This window comes from Eleutherodactylus coqui, chromosome 6 (assembly GCF_035609145.1).
Source record: "Eleutherodactylus coqui strain aEleCoq1 chromosome 6, aEleCoq1.hap1, whole genome shotgun sequence".
Lineage (NCBI taxonomy): Eukaryota > Metazoa > Chordata > Amphibia > Anura > Eleutherodactylidae > Eleutherodactylus > Eleutherodactylus coqui.
The window spans coordinates 24783730-24806799 of record NC_089842.1 but is presented as its reverse complement, the minus strand read 5'-3'; the positions used below and the strand labels follow the sequence as shown (position 1 = coordinate 24806799).

General features: G+C 46.8%; 1 protein-coding gene across 8 annotated transcripts in view; it reads left to right on the top strand.

Annotated features, from left to right (window-relative positions):
- The window catches only part of LOC136631951 (zonadhesin-like), a 91608-nt gene extending 90777 nt beyond the window's left edge, over window positions 1–831 (top strand). For all 8 annotated transcript variants that reach the window (XM_066606468.1, XM_066606463.1, XM_066606466.1 and 5 more), the window contains one exon: window positions 552–831. In XM_066606468.1, the coding sequence (XP_066462565.1) occupies window positions 552–778 (227 nt within the window). In that variant the 3' untranslated portion in view covers window positions 779–831. The remainder of the gene's footprint in view (window positions 1–551) is intronic.
- Window positions 832–23070: the final 22239 nt, after the last annotated feature.

The window sequence follows — 23070 nt, the reverse complement described above, 5'->3', positions numbered from 1 at the left end:
ACTGGAAAAATGTATCATGTTATCCATACTGTATAATGAACAGCGTTAATAAAACATTAATGATACCAATAAAACCTGCAGCACCCCACACAAGAAGCAAGCCCTTCTACGGCCGTGTCAATCGGAAGATAAAAAGGTTATGGCTTTTGAAAAGGGAAAATGAAAATCCCCCAAAAATCATTGCATCCTTAGGTCCAAAATATGCCTGTGTCACTAAAGGGTTAATGAGCCAAACTGACCTGGAGTCCGTTCACAGCAAGAGACGTATTTGTGCGTGAGGAGTGCGGTCGCAGTACAAAAAGAAACATTGACATACTACGGCCGGGGATTCCATGCCGCAGTGCCGGTTTCTACCCTGTGTGAACCCAGCCTTACGTGTAATAAGATCTCTCAAAAGCCCCCTGTATGCTTGCTGATGGTTTCCCCCGCAGCTATATATTATATTATTATTTCCTACACCACATAGTGTAAAAATAAACTGCTAATTATAGTAAGATTTGACCGATTTCAGTCATTTTACAGAATCTGATAATAGAAATTCTTTATTTCAGTGCCTAAATGCCCAAAGAACCAACACTGGGAGGACCGTGGGACCGCATGCCCGAAAAACTGTCAAAATAAGGATGCATTAATCAAGTGTACAGCTGACACTGTGGCAGGATGTTTCTGCAACGAAGAGTACGTCTTCCAGTCTGGAGACTCAGGTCCTTGTGTTCTCCCCAAGGATTGTCCTAAACCAACATACGGAGAGAGCAGTGAAGAACAATCCTTCACATAATACATGAAAAGGTTGGAACAATCTGACTCTAATAAATACAATTTATTCTAAAATGTATTGAATCTTCTTTGTGTTTGAAAAAAACCTAAAGCCCTGCTCCTCCTAAGCCTCCAGGTCCATGAATAGAACACTACTACAGCAGTGAAGACTGACACACAGGCAGGAGACAGTGTGACATTCGCAATGTGCTGGGTGACGAACCCTGTGGGTAAGGGGAGGTTATCATTTTGATACTTTGTCTCTGGTTGGTTAAGATCAGGCTGGTGAAGAACTTCCTACAATCAGTGTGTTGATTAGTGCAGGTATTAAGGGCACAGACACCAATAAATTAGCGCAAACAGCTTTACTATGGGACATGTCAGTATATCACAGAGACTTCAGTGACGAGTTCAGCCTACAGGTTGAGGTGTACAACAGCCGTCTCTATAAAGAGGCTCGGTCCAACTTACTGTACAAATGCCCGCAGGCACAAAGGGTAAGGGTAGTATTTCAGTTTGTAGTCCTTCTGTGATGTCGGGGTATTAGGGCTGGTTGTAGAGCCTCTATAAGACCTGTTGTAGCTGCCAGCGTTGACCTCACAGCTTTCTTATGTAACCCAGGAGGGGCATCTGTGGCACCCGCAGACTGTGAGCCTGCAGTACCAATCTCAGCGTCATCATGATCTCAGCTGCCGTAAAGGAATCAGAGCCCTCTGGCTTGCAACATCACAGGTTACCCTCACTGCTAAAAGCATGTCCCCAACTACTGTATTGGCTGGAAAAGGCCGTCTGATTTTAGTTTACTGTGTCCCTGCCTTTCCACATATAATAAATTACCTGGACCCTTTAACCCCTTGAGTGGCACGCCCGGAAAAGTTCCGGGGACGAGCTCCACTGCTCATAGCAACATAGCCCGGAAGATTTCCGGGCTATGTATCACTATGGGAGCTGCAGACCACAATGCCACAAGCTGTGACAGTGTGCTCTGCCTGCACAGACCCACACAGAGCAGTGCAAGGGCTTTGAAAAACCAGCAGAAGGTATTGCCGACATGTCGGCAATGTCCTGCTTTGTTTACAGGTTGCCATAGAGACCATCGGCTTGTCAGAAGCAAGCCGATGGTCTCTGTGGCAGGGAGAGCTGGTTGTTAGCTGTCAGAGGACAGCTAGGTACTAGCTCTTACAGCAGAGATCAGAGAAAACCTCCGATCTCTGCTGTGTTAACCCTTTACATGCTGCAGTCTATGTGACTGCAGCATGTAAAGGGCTGTCACTGCAGCATGTAAAGGGCTGTCACCATCGGACCCCTGGAATGTGATCAGGGGTCCTGATGGGTCCCTGTGGAAGTCCCCTAAAGGGACAAAAAAAAATAAAAAATTTAAAAAAAATAAAAAATAAAAAAAAGTAAAAAAATTATTAAAAAATTAAAAAAAACACTTGTCTCCCTTTTCTTTGTAAAAAATCAAAAATACAATCACACATGTGGTATCCGTGTGCGTCGTAATGACCCAGAGAAGGAAGTTAATACATTATTTAACCCCTTAATGACATGGCCCCTTTTTTCTTTTTTCCCCCATTTCTTTTTTTCCTCCCCCCTGTTTAAAAAATCACAACTTGTCCCGCAAAAAACAAGCCCTTATATGGCCATGTCAATGGAAAAATGAAAAAGTTATGGCTCTTGAGACGCAACTGCAAAACTAGTTGAAATTCAATGATTAGACCATTTTAAAAAACCTGCCCTGGTGGGCACGACAGGGTGGTAGGAAACCCGCCACTCAAGGGGTTAAAGCAACCCTATTACCAATGCATAGCACCATAAACTAAGTTATGGGGTTGATTTACTAAATGTCCTACACCAGAATACTGGCATAGACAAGTCGCAAATTTTTGCACATGGCCCAATTGTACAAAAGTTTTGCAGCTTATTTTCCTCCTGCTCTGTCTCTGCCACTTTTTTCAGATGGGGAAGAGCTGCCCCGAACTGACAGATTTATGTATAACGTACAACACAAAATTTGTGTAAATTAAGCCATAAATATATGCCTGCTTGTAACCAGGGTCCACCGCAGGTTTGCTATATGGTCATGGGTGCCACGTCCTCGCCGGAATCCTGCCTGCGCCTCAGGGAGTGCCGCTTCAACTAGTGATTGCAGTCTTTCCTGTCTAATTTTGAGAAGGATCTTGCTTGCATTTGGAATGAGGGCTATTGTTCGGTAGTTGGAGCAATTCTGGGACTCCTCTTTTTCTAGTAGAGGGATGAAGACAGATCTTTTCCAGTCCTGTGGCCATTGTGTGGATGCCAATACTGCCTGGCAAAGTGCTGTGGTTTTCACTGATACTGGCCGCAATACCTCTGCCGCTATGTTATCTATGCCTGGTGATTTATTTTTGACTAGTTGTTTCATTGCCACTACTGGCTCCATAATGGAGAACTCCAAGGTCACAGGCTCCACCACATTCAATGGTCCAGGTATGTGGTTGCAGGTATATAGTTCCTCTGAGTATTCCCTCCACCTGTCCTTGATACTCTGTTGGTCATTCAGTTCCTTCCCATTTTTGCCTTTGATTGTGCTGTTGCGTGCCAAGAAAGGTTTTCAGGCCATCTTGAGCTGTGAGAATAGGCCTCACATATGGCCTTTTGCAGCATCTGAGAGAGACGCATCAAAGTTGGAGAGAACATGATTGCAAGATGGATATCAAGGGTAGCTCTGCAATCTCTCCCGACAATGGCGGCAAAGTAGTCTTACTCAGTCAAAGTGTCACAAAATGAACACAATTTTACTGTTAAGATGAACGGTGGTTTGTCACGTGACGTCAGCACTTTGTTCGGGACTACGGTTGTCAATGACACGAGTCCTGGTAACTGTTTTGTTAGCAAACTGGAAGTGCACAGTCTACTTCAGTATTTTAAAGTCGTTGAAACAAGATACAATTCACAATCGCAGTCTTGCAAAGGGATAGCAGAACAAACGGTTATGCAATACAGTTGATTTAATTTGTAAACACAATTTTTCTCTTCAATACTCTGTCCCCACTTGGGATTCTCACAATTCACTGAATTCCCACAGGTCTAGTCATCTGTTGGGCTACTGGAAGTAGATTATGAAGGTGTCGAAATTAGAGCTAAGATGACTTTACTATCCCTGGCTTTGAATTCACCCGGTTTTTATGTAACTTATTGTTAATAGGAACGGCTTCAATCTCACTCCTCCACACTGCTGGTAAGACTAGGGAGCTGGTGAATCCTAGGTTTCCTGAAGATAAGACACTTGCTTCAGCTGCTTGCACTGCAGACCTCCTCCCTTCATGACCTCTTCCGATGACTCTCTACTAAAGATTGCCTTCTCACTCCTCCTTCACTTCCTGCCTCGCTCCCACACTTCCGCTCCTCTCCTCCCCCTCAGCATAGAGGCTCACTGTCTAATTTTCCACTCTGAACTACAGACACCGCCCCTGACCAATCAGTGGGGGCATGACATGCAGCCAATTAGCAGCCAGCTGTTGTCAAGCTTTTAGCTTAGGAAGGGGAGAAGCAGGATTTCTCTGACATAAGGCACCTCCTATGCCTCCTTGAAGCACATAGGCAGGTGTGACAGGACAACAATTGTGTGGCTGCTATGGAGGACCCTGTGGGCCATTACACTTTTCATGGCTTCTTGCAATGCAATTCCAGTCCATGTAAAAGCTGGACTGTGAAAAAAGCTGATATAAGGAGAATTGATTCATTTGAGCTGTGGTGCTAGTGAAAGCTGCTATGTATTCCCTAGACAGCGAGAATAACAAATAGAGAAGTGCTGAATTGTATAAGACCCCATATATCACTGGAGGACAAGATGACCGGACTCAAACTCACGGATTTTGGCCATGTAATGTGAGCAGAATCACTAGAAAAATCTATAATGTTTGGACAGATCAGTGGCAAAAGAAGACCTGGCTGCCAAAGGACACGATGGCTGATACTGTCAGAGCTGATACTGGCATGGATATCATACAACAGATAGCAGTGCAAAACCAAAAAACAGGGAGGGAGGGAGCCTTTAGGGTCAGCAAAGGGTCATGAATAACTAAATGGCTAACAACAACAATAATAATAAACCAGGCATATATTTCTGTGAAGGTGCACAGACATGTTGGAAATGTGTTGAATACATAATGTATTTATGTATTCGGCGCACTGTGTGCTGGGCAAAATCTTACTAAGCCCGCTGCAGGAAACTTGGGATTAGTAAATTACCCCATGGTGCTGTTTGGAAAGGCGATGGGAGGCTGGGGGGGGGGGGGGGGGGTTGTGCTTTTTATATTCATCCACTGCCCATTTCTCATGGTGTCTGCCTGTGAATTCTTTGCTGTCTGAAAATTGGACTCTGACTTTGCGCTCTGATAGACTTGTACGGGAGAGCGTATGCGCACAGCGGTCTGCAAAGAGTCTAGTTTTTAGACCGTGCACAGATTTCACAGCAGGACACCATAGAAATGCCATTTTCAATTCTGCTTTACCATACACATGTTATCTGTTAGGTGCACTGTTCAGATACAATCTTCTGCTTCTGGGTCTGGCAAATAGGGGAGTTGTCCCTTTCTCTTTGTTCCCTCAGCTAATATTCACTCTCTTCCAGCACTTTTAGGGTGCCCACCCACTGGCGTTTTTTTTCACTGCGAAATTCGCAGGTTTTTTTTTTCTGCAGTGGGTCTATGGGACTTGTAATGTAAAAATCGCAATTGCGCAAAATCGCGATTTACCGCGATATCGCGATTTTGCGCGATCGCGATTTTAGCTTTGCATGTCCCATAGCCCAAAGACCCCTGCAGAAAAAAAAAAACGCTGCGAATTTCGCAGTAAAAAAACGCTAGTGGGTGGGCACCCTAAGGCCTCATGTCCACGGGGAAAATCAGATCCGCTGCAGATTCTCCATGGAGAATCTGCAGCGGGTCCCTCCTGCCCCGCGGACATGAGCGCTGAAAATAAGAATAAATGAGAATAAACTCACCTCCCATCCGCTCCGTTTCTTCTCCGCGTCGCGGCCGGATCTTCTTTCTTCGGCCGGCGGATGAATTCGTCACGCCGGCGGCACGTCGCCGGCACGTCGCCGACGTGCCACGCGCATGCGCCGGGCACATCCGCCGAGCCGAAGCAAGGGAGATGCGGCCGTGAGGAATAGAAGACCTTCCCGGCCCGCTGCGGGTGAGTAAATGCTTTTAAATTCCTATTTTAGGTCTCCCGCGGATCCGGACGGCTTCCATAGGCTTCAATAGAAGCCCGCGGGAGCCGTCCCCGCGGGAGACCCGCATGAAAATGGAGCATGGTCCGGATTTTTTCATGTTCCATTTTTTTTTAAATCACTTTTATTGACGATCCGCGGGTGGTCAATGCATCCCTATGGGATGCGGATCCGCGCGCGGAAGAAGAGTTAAAATCCGCTGCGGATTTTAATTCTTATTTTCCCCGTGGACATGAGGCCTAAGGGTTAATAGCTTCTGGTCTCCTGTTCAGCTGATGCACCTTTTCCAATCACCATCCTATATAGCTGCCCTGGCCCTTTTGCAGTGTTGATGAGAGTTTGTTCCTATCTCGTCATGTCCAGCCACTGCTTCTGCAGTTCCCTTGCTACCTTACATTCTGCTTATGTTCTGTGTTCTTCGTTTGTGTACTCTGTGGTCTGTTATTCCCATTGTCCACTTCTGTTTTTATTCTTGTCGGCTTGGTCCTCCTTTGTTTCTGTACTCCCCGGTGTTGTTCTATCTTTGTCCTATAGGTGTTCTGGCCCATCAGGGTAAGTCAGCACCTAGAGGAAGACCGTGGGGTCATTCTTATCGGGACCAGTGCTCCTCTTGTAGGCAGGGGTTTTCCTCTCCTGGTTATCAGATCTGGGCAAGATGTCTTCCCTAGTTTCCATCCATATACGGGGCTGTACATCTGGTATCTTACCTCCCATGCTGGGGTTGGCTGTCAACCATGCTAGATTGGAATTTTACTTACCCAGTAGGTTAACACAGTAGTTTCTCATCCACAGTCCTTATATTATCAGTGCAGTTCTAGTGCTTGATATTCCGCAGGATAGCATATTCCTCAATGCTGTTATAGCATATTCTGTCCTGTGTAAAAGCATCCTTAGAGCACAAAGTTTATACCTTGATGCACTTTACAATGTAATAAAGATATAATTATAAAGTGCATAATTGTTTTCTGTTAACATATAGAAAACATTGAGCATTGAGATTGTGGGGTACCAGTTTGGTGTTGTGGCAACCTAAGGCCTTGTGAAGGTGTAGTAGCCCAGAGTTAGGGGCCCCCACAGCACTTGATTAGCTACCTCAAATGAAGTGTATGTGTGTATGTCTGTTAAACCGTGTCTGGTTATGTGTAACTTGTAAATGTCTTTGTGGAATGCAACCTAACCTGCTCTGAGTCTTGTCAATCACCTCTAGCTAGCCCAGGGACTGGGTTGACAAAATTTCCTCTAGCCCAGGATTGGCTAGTGGGGAGGTCTAAAAGCTAGCACTTGGGTGTGGTTAGGCAGTTTAGTCCTGGAGCTTAGCCATTGAGGAGGTCTAGTCTTGGAGATAACTGAGAGAAGACAGCCAGAGATAGGGGCCAGGTAGTTACAAGAAGTAGTCTAGCTCTGGAGCCTAGTCATGGAGTTACAAGGAGAACATCAAAGTGTGAGTACGTAACAAGAGAATTGATGCTGAAGTTTTAGCAGAGGAGAGAGAGAGAGAGGAAAGACAGAGGAGAGGAGTACAGGAAAGGAACAAGTCAACATGTCAGTAATTTATCTGCAAAATATTAGTCAAAGCCAGGGATGAAAACTGGAAGTGTTGTACTGCAATATGTTGCCACAACCCCCCTGAGAAAGTGTTTCAATGCAATGTCTACTAATGCAGTGCCAACTCATCAAATATCTCAAGCCAGTGAGATTCAACAGTTACTGCTAGTGAATGTAAATGCAAAGTCAAGTACCCTCACTCCCTGCAAATAAAAGGTTGAACACTAGAGATGAGCAAACGTACTCGGATAAGCACTACTCATCCGAGTAATGTGCTTTATCCGAGTACCTCCCCGCTCGTCCTGAAAGATTCGGGGTGCTCCGCTGCTGACAGGTGAGTCGCAGCGGGGAGCGGGGCAGAGCGGGCGGGAGAGAAGGAGAGAAAGATCTCCCCTCCGTTCCTCCCCGCTCTCCCCTGCAGCTCCCCGCTCCGCAGCGCGTCCCGAATCTTTCAGGACGAGTGGAGAGGTACTCGGATAAAGCACATTACTCGGACGAGTAGTGCTTATCCGAGTACGTTCGCTCATCTCTATTGAACACTTTTCATCAGTTACAGTCTGTTTCCGGAAGTGTCTTCCCTTCATCAATACACTGCACTGAGGTACTACACTTAACTCTCCAGGGACAAGGACTACTACCCCCATTATTGTTTTTTTCTCCAACTTTTTAATATTTATTATTTCTGTCTGGAATGAGTTTCTACTAGTGAGAAGCGAGCATACTCGTCCGAGCTTGATGCTGGTTCGAGTATTAGGGTACTCGAGATGCTCGTTACTCGAGACGAGTACCACACGGTATTCAAGTCGATTCCATTTCCTTCCCTGCATGTTTAGCGCCATTTTCTGGCCAATAGACATGCAGGGAAGGCATTACAACTTCCTCCTGTGACGTTTCAGCCCTATCCCACCACCCTGCAGTGAGTGGCTGGTAAGATCAAGTGACCGCGGAGTATTTAAAGCGGTCCCGCCCGTGGCTCGCCTCAGACACACACTGGGAGAGATCAAGGAGAGTGCTGCTGCCTATTCAGGGATAGTGTTAGTGCAGGATCCTGTCCTCAAGGACCCCAATGGCCCTTCTTAGGGCCACATCTGACTGTGTGCATTACTGTTGTGGCTGCTGGTAGCAGTTTTGCAAGTTTTTTTTTTATATCGGGCTGTGCAGGCCATTACAACTATAGTGTTCTCAGGCTGCAGTCTGTACTACATAGTATAGGGAAAGTGCTGCTGAGATAGGGGCAGTGGTAGTGTAGTGTAGGATCCTGTGTACAAGAACCCCAATGGTCCTTCTTAGGGCTATCTCTGACCGAGTGCATTTTACTGGGTGGCGGCTGGGGGTTGTAGTCCATGACTATTGCACAGTTAGGCCTGTTTGCAGCCTTCCGTATATTTTTTTTCTGCCTGCAGTTTGCATTACAAATTACAATACCGCTCTAAGTGAGAAAGTGTACGCAATCAATTCCATAATTATTTACACCGGTCTGTGTCCGCAGTGAATTTGAGATGCACAGCGTACAGGCCACACAGCCACTTATAGAGTGAAAGTGATATACACACTATATAGCCTGTATTGTTTTACAGAAAAAAAAAAAAAAGAAGCTCCTTCGTAGGGCTACCTCTGACCATCTGAATTTTACAGGGTGTCTGGTGGGAGTTGAAGACCATCACTATTGCACAGCTAGCCCTGTGTGCAGCCTTCTGTATAATTTTTTTCTGCCTGGAGTTAGCGTTACAATTCCGCTCTCAGCGTGAAAGCATATGCACATAATTCCATAATTTTTTACAGCGGTCTGTGTCGGCTCTATTCGTAATCCACCATGCTGAGGGGTAGAGGTAGGGATCGAGGACGTGGACGCGGATGCGGGCGAGGACGCGGAGTTCCAAGTGAGGGTGTGGGTACAGGCCGAGTTCCTGGTCTAGGTGAATCCCAGGCGGCTGCTGCGGGATTAGGAGAGAGGCAAGTTTCTGGGGTCCCAAGCTTCATATCACAATTTATGGGTCCACGTGGTAGACCTTTATTGCAAACAGAGCAGTGTGAGCAGGTCCTGTCGTGGATGGCAGAAAATGCATCCAGCAATGTATCGGGCACCCAGTCTTCTACGCAGTCCACTGCTGAAACTCTGAATCCTTTGGCTGCTGCTCCTCCTTCCTCACAGCCACCTCACTCCATGAAAATGACATCACCTGAGCAGGCAGACTCCCAGGAACTGTTCTCGGGTCCCTGCCATAAGTGGGAAAACGTGGTTCCTCTCTCACCTGAGGAGTTTGTCGTGACCGATGTGTCTCCAGGGCTTTCAGTGGGTGAGGAGGACGATGATGATGAGACGCAGTTGTCTATCAGTGCGGTAGTAGTAAGGGCAGTCAGTCCGAGGGAGGAGCGCACAGAGGATTCGGAGGAAGAGCAGCTGGACGATGAGGTGACTGACCCCACCTGGTTTGCTAAGCCTATTGACGACAGGTCTTCAGAGAGGGAGGCAAGTGCAGCAGCAGGACAGGTTGGAAGAGGCAGTGGGGTGGCCAGGGGTAGAGGCAGGGCCAGAGCGAGGAATCCCCCAACTGTTTCCCAAAGCAGCCCCTCGCACCAAGCCACCGTGCAGAGGGCTAGGTGTTCAAAGGTGTGGATGTTTTTCAGTGAGAGCGCGGATGACCGACGCACAGTGGTGTGCAACCTGTGTCGCACCAAGATCAGCCGAGGAGCCACCACTACCAGCCTCACCACTACCAGCATACGCAGGCAAATGATGGTCAAGCACTTCACAAGGTGGGACGAAGGCCGTTCACTGCCTCCGGGTCACACCACTACCTCTTCCCCTGTGTCCCAACCTGCCACTCAGATCCAACCCCCCTCTCAGGACACAGGCACGAGCGCCTCCCGGCCTGCACCCACACCCTCACCTCCGCTGTCCTCGACCCCATCCAGCAATGTCTCTCAGCGCAGTGTTCAGCTGTTGCTAACAGAAGCGTTGGAGCGAAAGCGCAAGTACGCCGCCACGCACCCGCACGCTCAAGCTGTAAACGTGCACATTGCCAAATTAATCAGCCTGGAGATGATGCTGTACAGGCTTGTGGAAATGGAGGCTTTCAAAAACATGATGGCGGTGGCGGTCCCTCGCTACTTGGTCCCCAGTTGCCACTATTTTTCCCGGTGTGCCGTCCCAGCCCTGCACGACCACGTCTCCCGCAACATTATACGCGCCCTCACCAACGCGGTTATTGGGAAGGTCCACTTAACAACGGACACATGGACAAGTACAGGCGGGCAGGGCCACTATATCTCCCTGACGGCACATTTGGTGAATTTAGTGGAGGCTGAGACCGAGTCAGAGCCTGAGACCGCTCACGTCCTACCCACCTCCAGAATGGTATCTGCGGCTCCACTAAACCCTCCCCTTCCTCCTCCTCCTCCTACGCAACATCTACCTTGCAATCAAGATGTGTCAGCAGCACGTCGCCAGCAGTCAGTGTCGCGCGACGTGGCAGCACAGCGGTGGGCAAGCGTCAGCAGGCCGTGCTAAAACTAATCAGCTTAGGAGAGAACAGGCACACAGCCCACGAACTGTTGCATGGTCTGACAGAGCAGACCGACCTCTGGCTTTCGCTGCTGAGCCTCCAACCAGGCATGGTCGTGTGTGACAACGGCCGTAACCTGGTGGCGGCTCTGCAGCTCGGCAGCCTCACACACGTGCCATGCCTGGCCCACGTCTTTTATTTGGCGGTTCAGCGGTTTCTGAAAAACTACCCACACTTTTCAGACCTCCTCGGCAAGGTGCGCCGGGTCTGCGCACATTTCCGCAAGTCCACCACGGACGCTGCCACCCTGCGGACCCTGCAACATCGGTTTAATCTGCCAGTGCACCGACTGCTGAGCGACGTGCCCACACGGTGGAACTCTACGCTGCACAGGTTGGCCAGGCTGTATGAGCAGCGTAGAGCAATAGTGGAATACCAACTCCAACATGGGCGGCATAGTGGGAGTCAGCCTCCTCAATTCTTTACCGAGGAGTGGGCCTGGATGGCAGATATCTGCCAGGTCCTTGGAAACTTTGAGGAGTCTACCCACATGGTGAGCGGCGATGCTGCAATCATTAGCGTCACCATTCCTCTGCTATGCCTGTTGAGAAGTTCCCTGCAAGGCATAAAGGCTGATGCTTTGCGGTTGGAACAGGAGACGGGGGAACAGAGTATGTCGCTTGATAGTCAAAGCACCCTCATGGCTATATCTCAGTGCGTTTTGGAGGAGGAGGGGAGGAGCCTGAGGAGTAGGAGGGGGAAGAGACAGCTGGGCCCACTGCAGAGGGTACCCATGCTGCTTGCCTCTCATCTGTTCAGCATGTATGGGCTGTGGAGGAGGAGGAGGATCCTGAAAGTGATCTACCCAGTGAGGACAGCGATGCGTTGCGTACTGGTACCCTGACACACATGGCTGAATTCATGTTAGGATGCCTTTCTCGTGACCCTCGCGTTAGATGCATTCTGGCCACTACGGATTACTGGGTGTACACCCTGCTTGACCCACGGTATAAGGAGAACCTTTCCACTCTCATTCCCGAAGAGGAAAGGAGTTTGAGAGTGATGCAATATCACAGGGCCCTGGTGGACAAACTGATGGTAAACTTCCCATCTGACAGCGCTAGTGGCAGAAGGCACAGTTCCGAGGGCCAGGTAGCAGAAGGGGCGTGGAGATCAGGCAGCATGTTCAGCGCAGGCAGGGGAACACTCTCCAAGGCCTTTGCCTGCTTTATGGCTTCCCAACAAGACTGTGTCACCACTCCCCAGTCAAGGCTGAGTCGGAGGGAGCACTGTAAAAAGATGGTGAGGGAGTACGTAGCTGATCGTACCACCGTCCTCCGTGATGCCTCTGCTCTATACAACTACTGGGTGTCAAAGCTGGACACGTGGCACGAAGTTGCGCTGTATGCCCTGGAGGTGCTTGCTTGTCCTGCCGCCAGCGTCTTGTCAGAGAGGGTGTTTAGTGCAGCTGGGGGAATCATCACGGATAAGCGTACCCACCTGTCAACTGCCAGTGCCGACATGCTTACACTCATAAAGATGAACAAAGCCTGGATTTCCCCAGACTTCTCTTCTCTACCAGCGGAGAGCAGCGGAACCTAAAGATTATTTTCGCTGCAACCGTAGATGCAAGCATTCTTCTCTATCACCGGAAAAAAAAGGAACATTTACCTTTGTCAATCTGTGTATGATATTAGTCCTCCACCTCCTGCTCCTACTCCTGAAACATCATGTCATCACGCTGAACTGCCAATTTTTCTGCTGCCCAAAAGGCTGTGCTTACAATTTTTTAACAATTTTTCAAAGTTTCAAAAGCATTGATGCTTTAACATGATACTTAAACCAATTTTTTTTAACAGGGCTGCCTCCAGGCTCTGTTACAAATTAAGCAACAGTGAGCTGTATCTTTCAATGAATATTTATGGGTTTCACCTGCCCTCTCGTTGAGCGATGTTTCAGGGGTACATATATATTACAGGGGTCTGCCTATACTTCAGCTACAGAAATGTTACAGGGGTCTGCTTATACTGCTGCTACACAAATGTTAAAGGGGTCTGCCTATACTGCTGCTACTGAAATGTTACAGAGGTCTGCCAATACTGCTGCTACTTAAATGTTACAGGGGTCTGCCTATACTGCTGCTACATAAATGCTACAGGGGTCTGCTTATACTGCTGCTCCATAAATGTTACTAGGGTCTGCCTCTTCTGATACTACAGAAATGTTACTGGGGTCTGTCTATACTGTTACTACAGAAATGTTACTAATACTGGGCTCTGCCTATACTGCTGCTACAGAAATGTTACAGGGATATGCCTATACTGCTGCTAGTGAAATGTTACAGGGGTCTGCCAATACTGCTGCTACATAAATGTTACTGGGGTCTGCTTATACTTCTGCTACAAAAATGTTACTGGGCTCTTCCTACACTTCTGCCACGTTAATGTTACAGGGGTCTGCCTATACTGCTGCTACATAAATGTTACAGGGGTCTGCCTATACTGCTGCTACATAATTGTTACTGGGGTTTGTCTATACTGTTACTACAAAAATGTTACTTGGGGTCTGTCTATACTTCTGCTACAGAAATGTCACAAGGGTCTGCCTATACTGCTGCTACATAAATGTTACAGGGGTCTGCCTATACTGCTGCTACATAAATGTTACAGGGGTCTGCCTATACTGCTGCTACATAAATGTTACAGGGGTCTGTGTATACGTCTGCTACAAAAATGTTACTGGGCTCTGCCTACACTTCTGCCACGTTAATGTTACAGGGGTCTGCCTATACTTCTGCCATAGAAATGTCACAGGGGTCTGCCTATACTGCTGCTACATAAATGTTACAGGGGTCTGCCTATACTGCTGCTACACAAATGTTACAGGGGTCTGCCTATACTTCTGCCATAGAAATGTCACAGGGGTCTGCCTATACTGCTGCTACATAAATGTTACAGGGGTCTGCCTATACTGCTGCTACACAAATGTTACAGGGGTCTGCCTATACTGCTGCTAATCAAATGTTACTGTGGTCTGTCTATACTGTTACTACAGAAATGTTACTGGGGTCTCCGTAGACTTCTGCAGCATAAATGTTACTGGGGTCAGCTTATACCTTAGCTACAGGAATATTACAGTGGTCTGTGTATACTATGGGTGCACTAAGTCTTCCCATCACAGTGTTCTACCTATCTGGCCCCAAAAAAAACACTGACTGACTAGGGCATAGACTGTGGGCCGAAGCCAACTTGTATTTTCTCTCACAGCTATCTGGGGCACTGCAATGGGAATTTTTTATGTACCTTCGCTGGGTTCCTGTATGTACCTTCTCTAGGTTCCTGGGACCCACCTATGCTGTGAGTGCACACAGACTTCCCATAGCGGTGTTGTACCTGCCTGGCACTATAAAAAAAAACAGACTGACTAGGGCATAGACTGTGGGCCGAAGCCAACATGTATTTTCTCTCACGTTACCACAGCTATGCGGGGCACTGCAATGGGATTTCTTTATGTACCTTCTCTGGGTTCCTGGGACCCACCCATGCATGGGTGCACACAAACTTCCCACAGCGGAGTTGTACCTGCCTGGCCCTTTAAAAAAAAAAAACCAGACTGACTAGGGCATGGACTGTGGGCCGAAGCCAACATGTATTTTCTCTCACGTTACCACAGCTATCCAGGGCACTGCAATGGGATTTCTTTATGTACGGTCTGTGGGTTCATGGGACCCACCCATGCTGTGGGTGCACACAGACTTCCCATAGCGGTGTTGTACCTGCCTGGCACTATAAAAAAAACCCAGACTGACTAGGGCATGGACTGTGGGTCGAAGCCAACATGTATTTTCTCTCACGTTACCACAGCTATGCGGGGCACTGCAATGGGATTTTTTCATGTACCTTTTCTGGGTTCCTGTATGTACCTTCTCTGGGTTTCTGGGACCCACCTATGCTGTGGGTGCACACAGACCTCCCATAGCAGTGTTGTACCTGTCTGGCACTATAAAAAAAAACCAGACTGACTAGGGCATGGAGTGTGGGCCAAAGCCAACATGTATTTTCTCTCAAATTACCACAGCTATCCGGGGCACTGCAATGGGATTTCTTTATGTACCTTCTCTGGGTTCCTGGGACCCATCCATGCTGTGGGTGCACACAGACTTCCCATAGCGGAGTTGTACCTGCCTGGCACTTTTTAAAAAAAAAAACAGACTGACTAGGGCATGGAGTGTGGGCCGAAGCCAACATGTATTTTCTCTCACGTAACCTCAGCTATCCGGGGCACGCAATGGGATTTCTTTATGTACCTTCTCTGGGTTCCTGGGACCCACCCATCCTGTGGGTGCACACAGACTTCCCATAGCGGAGTTGTACCTGCCTGGCACTATAAAAAAAAAAACAGACTGACTAGGGCATGGATTGTGGGCCGAAGCCAGCATGTATTTACTCTTATGTTACCACAGCTATCCGGGGCACTGCAATGGGATTTCTTTATGTAGCTTCTCTGGGTACCTGTGACCCACCCATGCTGTGGGTGCACACAGACTTCCCATAGTGGTGTTGTACCTGCCTGGCACTTGAAAAAAACAAAAAAACCCAGACTGACTAGAGCATGGAGTGTGGGCTGAAGCCAACATGTATTTTCTCTCACGTTACCACAGCTATCCGGGGCACTGCAATGGGATTTCTTTATGTACCGTCTTTGGATTCCTGGGACCCACCTATGAAGTGGGTGCACAGAGACTTCCCATAGCGGTGTTGTACCTGCCTGGCACTATTAAAAAAAACAGACTGACTAGGGCATGGAGTATGGGCCGAGGCCAACATGTATTTTCTCTCACGTTACCACAGCTATCCGGGGCACTGCAATGGGATTTCTTTATGTACCTTCTCTGGGTTCCGGGGACCCATCCATGCTGTGGGTGCACACAGACTTCCCATAGCGGAGTTGTACCTGCCTGGCACTTTAAAAAAAAAAAACAGACTGACTAGGGCATGGAGTGTGGGCCAAAGCCAACATGTATTTCTCTCACGCTACCACAGCTATCCGGGGCACTGCATTGGGAGAAACAAGAGGAGCGATACAGCGCTAATGAGACATTCACAGCTATGCTAGCATCGGAGTCTGCTCTATGCCCGCGATTGCTGAGGGTTTGTGCAGAGGCCTATGTCCTCGGCGCAGTGAAAGTCTGCCATGTTTGGGCACTTTGATTTCTTTATGTGTACTGTCTTTAAGTTCCTTGGACCCACCTGTGGGTGCACACAGACTTCCCATAGAGGTGTTTTACCTGTCTGTCCCCAAAACACTGACAGACTTGGGTAGGGTGCAGAGTGCAGATGGTTTACCCCTTGCATTGTCGATAAGGTATCCGACACCCAAACAGAATGAGTAGTGTGTGAACACATAGATTCCCCATTGCTATGTCACTCGCAGAACCTTGGGCCACACAAGGTGTTGGCTGGGACAGAGGCTGACCCAGGTCCCGCTCACATACTTCCCACACAGAGTATTGCTGCATTGTGGAGATGTGTAGAAGTGCTGGGCTGGCACCTGAGTCCCCTTTATGCCCACGTTTGCAGCTCCTGATGGAGGTGGCACAGGATTGGAATGAAGATCGAACGTCAATTTCTCATTGATTCTCAACAGCATTGTGGGCTGTTGCCCCCCTCCTTTTACAGAAGTTCGCTACCTGGCCCTGCCAACCCTCTGCAGTGTGTGCCTCCGGTTCCTCCTCATCGCAGACGCACTTATAAATAGACATGAGGGTGGTGTGGCTATGAAGCGAGCGTGTGGCATGAGGGCAGCTGAAGGCTGCGCAGGGACACTTTTGTGTACGCTGCAAACGCAGGGTTGTGCGGTGGGTTGGGCAGCATGTAACCCAGGAGAAGAGTCAGCGGTGTGTCCCGCAGGCAGTGATTGTGCTTGGTTGGAGGTAGTGTGGTGCTTAGCTAAGGTGAGCCTTGCTAATGAGGGTTTGTCCGAAGTAAGAATTGTTAGAGGGGGAGGGGGGCCCACTCTTGCCGCTATTGTGGCTTAATAGTGAGACCTGGGAACCTGAGATGCAGCCCTGCATGTTGCCCCTCGCCTGCCCTATCCGTTTCTGTGTCGTTTCCATCACTTTCGTAGGTTTTGCAGATTTGCACAAATGAAAACCTAAGCGGAGCACCGGTCATGTACAAAAATACTCGAGTCGCCCATTGACTTCAATGGTGTTCGTTACTCGAAACGAGCTCTCGAGCATCGTGGAAAGTTCGACTCGAGCAACGAGCACCCAGGCTTTTTGGTGCTCGCTCATCTCTAGTTCATACCCGTGTCCAGGCTGGTGTCATGACAGACTAACATTTTACTCCACTTGACTCCTCGATTAGCAGGTGATAAGAACTGCCTGATTTTTACCACTGTGTGCAGCCGAGCCAGGCCATGTTTTACCTTCAGAGAGGAGCAGCAAATCCAACATTGACTATCATCTTGTTTCCCCACTGTCCCCCCCTCTAAGGTCTGTGCTTGGTTGCCACAAAGGACTTTATATGTATTTCTGCCTGCAGAAATACAATATACTGCATCCCACTGATCCTCTATTGCAGAACGTGAAGTTAATTGTACAGCATTAGAGATGAGCGAACGTGCTCGTTTAGAGCAATGAGCATCGCTTTTTTCGAGTAACTGCCTACTCGGGCGAAAAGATTTGGGGGTGGTGGGGTGGAGGGGGGGTAGCAGGGGGATCTCTCTCCCCTTTCCTCCCCTCCCCCCTGCAATCCCCTGCTCAGCCCTGGCGCCCTCCGAATCTTTTCACCCAAGTAGGCAGTTACTCGAAAAAAGCGATACTCGTTCGAGTAATTGCTCATCTCTAAACAGCATCTTTAAGATGCGGATACAATTACTTTTGCCAGTGACAGAACTCCCACTGAGCGGTATGGCTATTTATTACTACAAGGGAACAGTAGTTCTATTATTACTACAAGGAGACATTGTGGCTACTTATTACTACAGGGGGACATTTTGGATATTTAATATTGCAGGGGGACAGTAATGCTATTTATTACTACGGGGCCAGTATGACTATTATTACAGTGAGAAATTGTGGCTAAATATTATTACAGGGGAACATTATGGCTATTTATTGCTGCAGGGGGACAGTGCTGATCATATTCATTACAGGAGGAAGAGTGCAGCTTGTTATTCATTACTCAGGGGACGATATAAGTTGCACTGTTACAGGGGCGTACCTAAAGGCTCAAGGGCCTGGGTGCAAAAGCTCAGCTCAGGGCCCCCCCCCCCTCCCTTTCTCACCGCGTACCCATACCTAAATCGTGCTGCATACAGCTGCAAAATGAATTTCCATACATGAATTAGCACCATTAACGCGTTTCCTGCACTACATGAAAATTTGTTTGTAGCCCCTTAGGCCACTCTCTCACACACACACCGCTTTTTATGGCGGTACACTGCTTCCATTGATTTGAATGCGATTACTCAGACGTGAGCTCGGAAGCGGTGATTTTTAAGCGCTATCTGTCCTGTATTTGCATTTTCTAACGCACCTCCCCACCCATCACAATAATGGGGTGCATTAAAACTGCTTTTCCATGCATTCAAAAATGCTGCTCAACAGGGAGAGGAGCCCTCACTGGCCCCCTCTATTTAAGGCGCAAAAAAACGCGCTGAGAGGTTCTTACCCCCGGTGAAGACCTTTCTCTGCTCGAGTTTTACTACAATGTTCTACTTGCCGTCTTTTGAGGCAAGTACTGTATATAGTTCTTTTTTTCACTGTCAACGAGCTGACCTGCCAATTAATACTACTGTCTGTGAGCAAATTAAGACACATCAACCATCTGACATACACTAAACATGGCTAACATTAAATACACATCCTTCAACGTCAGAGGCATGAATACACCTCAAAAAAGGAGCCAAATATTCTCTTTATTACAAAAATTAAAATCAGAAATAGTGTTCCTCCAGGAGACTCACCTAAGACACAATCACATACCCAAACTCCTATCCCAAATTTACAATCAATGGTTCCACAGTACATACTCGTCAGCTTCTAGAGGGGTCTCCATTGCGATTGGGAAAAATATTCCATTCACCCCCACACTCCAAATAACCGACCCTAGAGGCAGATACATCTTTTTAAAAGGCACAATAGCCAATAGTAAAATATCCTTTGCAAACTTATATGCACCAAATCAAAATCAGATCCCGTGGCTAATCCGCACCCTGGGTAAATTTTCAGAACTAGCAGAAGGCCTGATGGTTGTAGGAGGTGACTTTAATGTTGCAATAGACCCCTCCAGAGACACTACCTCATCTGTGCAAACAATTCCACACAGACAAATCCGCAAACTAAAAAGCACTCTAACGGAAATGAATCTCCACGACGCCTGGAGAATTCTACACCCTGAAGATAGAGAATATACTTATTTCTCCCACGTTCATTCAACTTATCACAGAATAGATTACCTGTTAATTTCTGGGAAACACATTCAATCTGTTAGGGAGGCCGTTATCAGTCCCACTACAATCTCCGATCACGCACCAATATCTCTATCAGCACCAACACATAATCTCCCCCTCAGAGAGTGGTCCTGGGGACTAAACAACACATTAATAAGCAACGAAAAACACTGTTCCGAACTTTCCAGTAAACTCGAAGAATTCTTTGAAATAAACAGCACCCCAGACATCTCCCCCCCCCCCCCCCCGATCCTTTCGGAATCACATAAAGCATTCATCAGAGGAGAATTAATAGCCCTGGGATCGGCGGTTAAAAAGCAGCGGGATAAGGAAATAGATTCCCTGTTAGCGCAGATCGCAAGCCTTGAGAATTTACACAGAAACTCCTTAAATAAAGATACTCTCTAGGACTTGAAGGATCTTAGAGAAAAACTCAAAAATAGCCTTAATATAAAAGCTGCAAAAACCCTTCTTTCCTCCAAATATAAGATCTACATGCATGGAGACAAAGGCTCTAAAACAATGTCAAAACCAATAAAAAAACAAAAAGAAAAAACTTTTATCTACAAAATAAAAACAAAACTAAACAACACTGCAACTTCAACAAAGGAAATTGCCAAGGAGTTTGAGGAATTCTACAGAGGCCTATATAACCTTTCCATTGATAACTTAATGGAAGATAACAACCATATCGCTAAATCAACATCGGCTTTTCTGGAAAATCTCAGACTACCTACACTAACTGAAGAGGACAAACTGACTCTACTTAACCCTTTCACTATCTCCGAAGTAGAAAAAGTACTCAATTCCATACCCAATGGAAAAAGCCCAGGTCCAGATGGCCTACCAATAAACTACTACAAAACATTCTCCAGACAACTACTACCAAAATTCACGAGTTTATGTAATTCCCTCCTGTCGGGTTCAGGTCTCCCCAAACAAGCTCTGGAAGCTTTCATTACCCTGATCCCAAAAGAGGGTAAAGACTCAGAGCAATGCAGCAACTATCGCCCCATATCGCTACTAAACGTAGACCTTAAAATTCTGCGCAAAAATCCTGTCCCAATGCATATCCCTGCTCCAAGATAAGCTTACACATCCAGATCAAGCGGGCTTTGTCCCACACAGAGAAGGAAAATTGAACACATCTCGCATTATAAATGCAATCCACTACGCCAGAAACAACAAAATACCACTAGTACTATTAGGGACTGATGCCGAAAAGGCATTCGATAGGGTAAGTTGGAACTTCATGGAAAACACGCTAATAAAATTTGGCTTTCCCAATCAATTTATTAAAGCCATTCTCACTCTTTACTCAAACCCATCAGCTAGAATTCAAGTAAATGGAACCCTCTCAAATCCTTTCCCGATTACGAATGGGACTAGGCAGGGCTGCCCATTATCCCCCACTTTATTTGTTTTAGTAATGGAGACCCTTATACAGCAAATCAGACAAAATCCCAACATCCAAGGTCTGAAAGTAGGAAATACCATTCATACTACAGCTGCATTCGCAGATGACCTACTCATACCAATGACCAACCCAAAAATGGCCTTTCCAGAAATATCTAAAATTTTTGAACAATTCGGCAAGATATCAAATTTTAAAGTAAACCTCGGAAAATCAGAAGCCTTAAATATATCTACCCCAACCAACATAATTACGCCCTTACAGAAACAATACCCTTTCAAATGGCCCCTTTCTAATATTAAGTATTTGGGTATTTCTCTAACCGCGAACCCCTCCTAACTTTTCAAAGCAAACTATATCCCCCTTCTCAAGAAGGTTGAAAGCCAACTGCAACACTTCAATGTTCCCTTGATATCTTGGATGGGAAGGAAGAATTTAATATCCACCTACATTCTCCCATACATCCTATACACTCTGCGGACGGTCCCAATAGATGTTCCCCATCATTTCTTTACCAAACTACATCAACTTTTTACAAGCTTCATTTGGAACAAACGCAAACCCTGCCTGGCACTCATGTATCTAAATAAAAAAAAAGCACAGGGAGGCTTCGGACTTTCGAATATATCCCACTACTACAAAGCAATACATATCGACGGATGGTTATCTCTAGTAGATAATAAAATAAACTCTCCCTCAATCGAGATAGAAAGATCCATGATAAACCAGCAGGGACAATATCTTCTTTGGTCCAATGACCCACCATCACCAAAAACTAAATTAATTAGCCCAACCACAAGGGGAACAATCAGAGTCATATGCCACCTAAGAAACGAAAAGGGAGGTCACTCCAAACTGTCACCAATGACACCCGCAGCATTAACCCCTTCAATATTAGCCAACAAACCAAAAAGAATGTTAAATCCTTGGACAAAACTAAACACTACAACGATACATGATATTATCAAAGGGGATAAAATCACAAACCTCGATCATATCAGCACACTCATTCCGAACACTCCCCTAAATTCCTTAGACAGGCTAGGCTTATACACCTCACTAAAAAAATTACAAACACAACAGAGAACGACTGAGAGACCCATTGTGGTTTGAAACATACCTTTCACTACCTGAACAACCCCGGAAGCTCATGACACGCCTATATAAGGGCCTGTTATTAAACACCTCATCTGACAAACCATGGTTCGTTAGAACCTGGGAAAAGGAACTCGGGATCAACCTGGATAAGGAAGACACCACAAGAGTCCTTAATAGCTCACATGGTTTCTCTCAGTGCGTTAGAATACAAGAAAACTCTTACAAAATTCTCACCCGTTGGTATAAGACACCAGTCGCACTCTTCAAAGCAAAGCTAACTCCAACAGATGTGTGTTGGAGATGCGAATCACACAAAGGAGATATGACGCATATATGGTGGCATTGCCCAATCATTAAATCTTTCTGGCAACAGATCACTACTCACATAAATAAAATATGCAGTACCTCACTCACTCTCACTCCTGAGGAAGTGCTACTATGGCTACCTTCCAGACCGCTAATCCCCCCAAAAAGGCACCTTCCTACAACACTCATTACGGCCGCAAAACTTCTTATACCGCTACACTGGAAAAAGAAAACAGACCCTACTATATCTCAATGGAAAGACAAAGTATCCCAAATATATCGGTTCGAAGAGATCGCTGCATGGGAATCGGGCACAAGAAACAAATTCCTACTGACCTGGACACCATGGATCTTATCCCAAAAGAACATACCGTAAAGGTGTACTCCACTTAAGCTCATAGACCACACACTTAAATAGTGTAACGCAGTTAATTAGCGAAAGCAGTAACCTCTCCTTGACAGATCTACACCGTTTACACCCCCTCCCTCCCTCCTCTTTCCTTCTTCTTCCCCTTTCCTACTCATTTGATTTGTTTATATTACTATCTATGACTTCTTGTGGCAGTAGCGGAGACACTAGGCTACACTAGAGATTCCTCATTCAACATTAAACAAAACCTAGCAATCTACAATCAACGGTTTGGAACCGATCAAGACTTGGAAAGTCAACGCCAACCTCATACCACCTGGCACTCCCCACAGCTCATGCAATATGAGCTACTAGTTTAGCAACTCCGAACTCACTCAACCACCAAGTACACACAACTTGA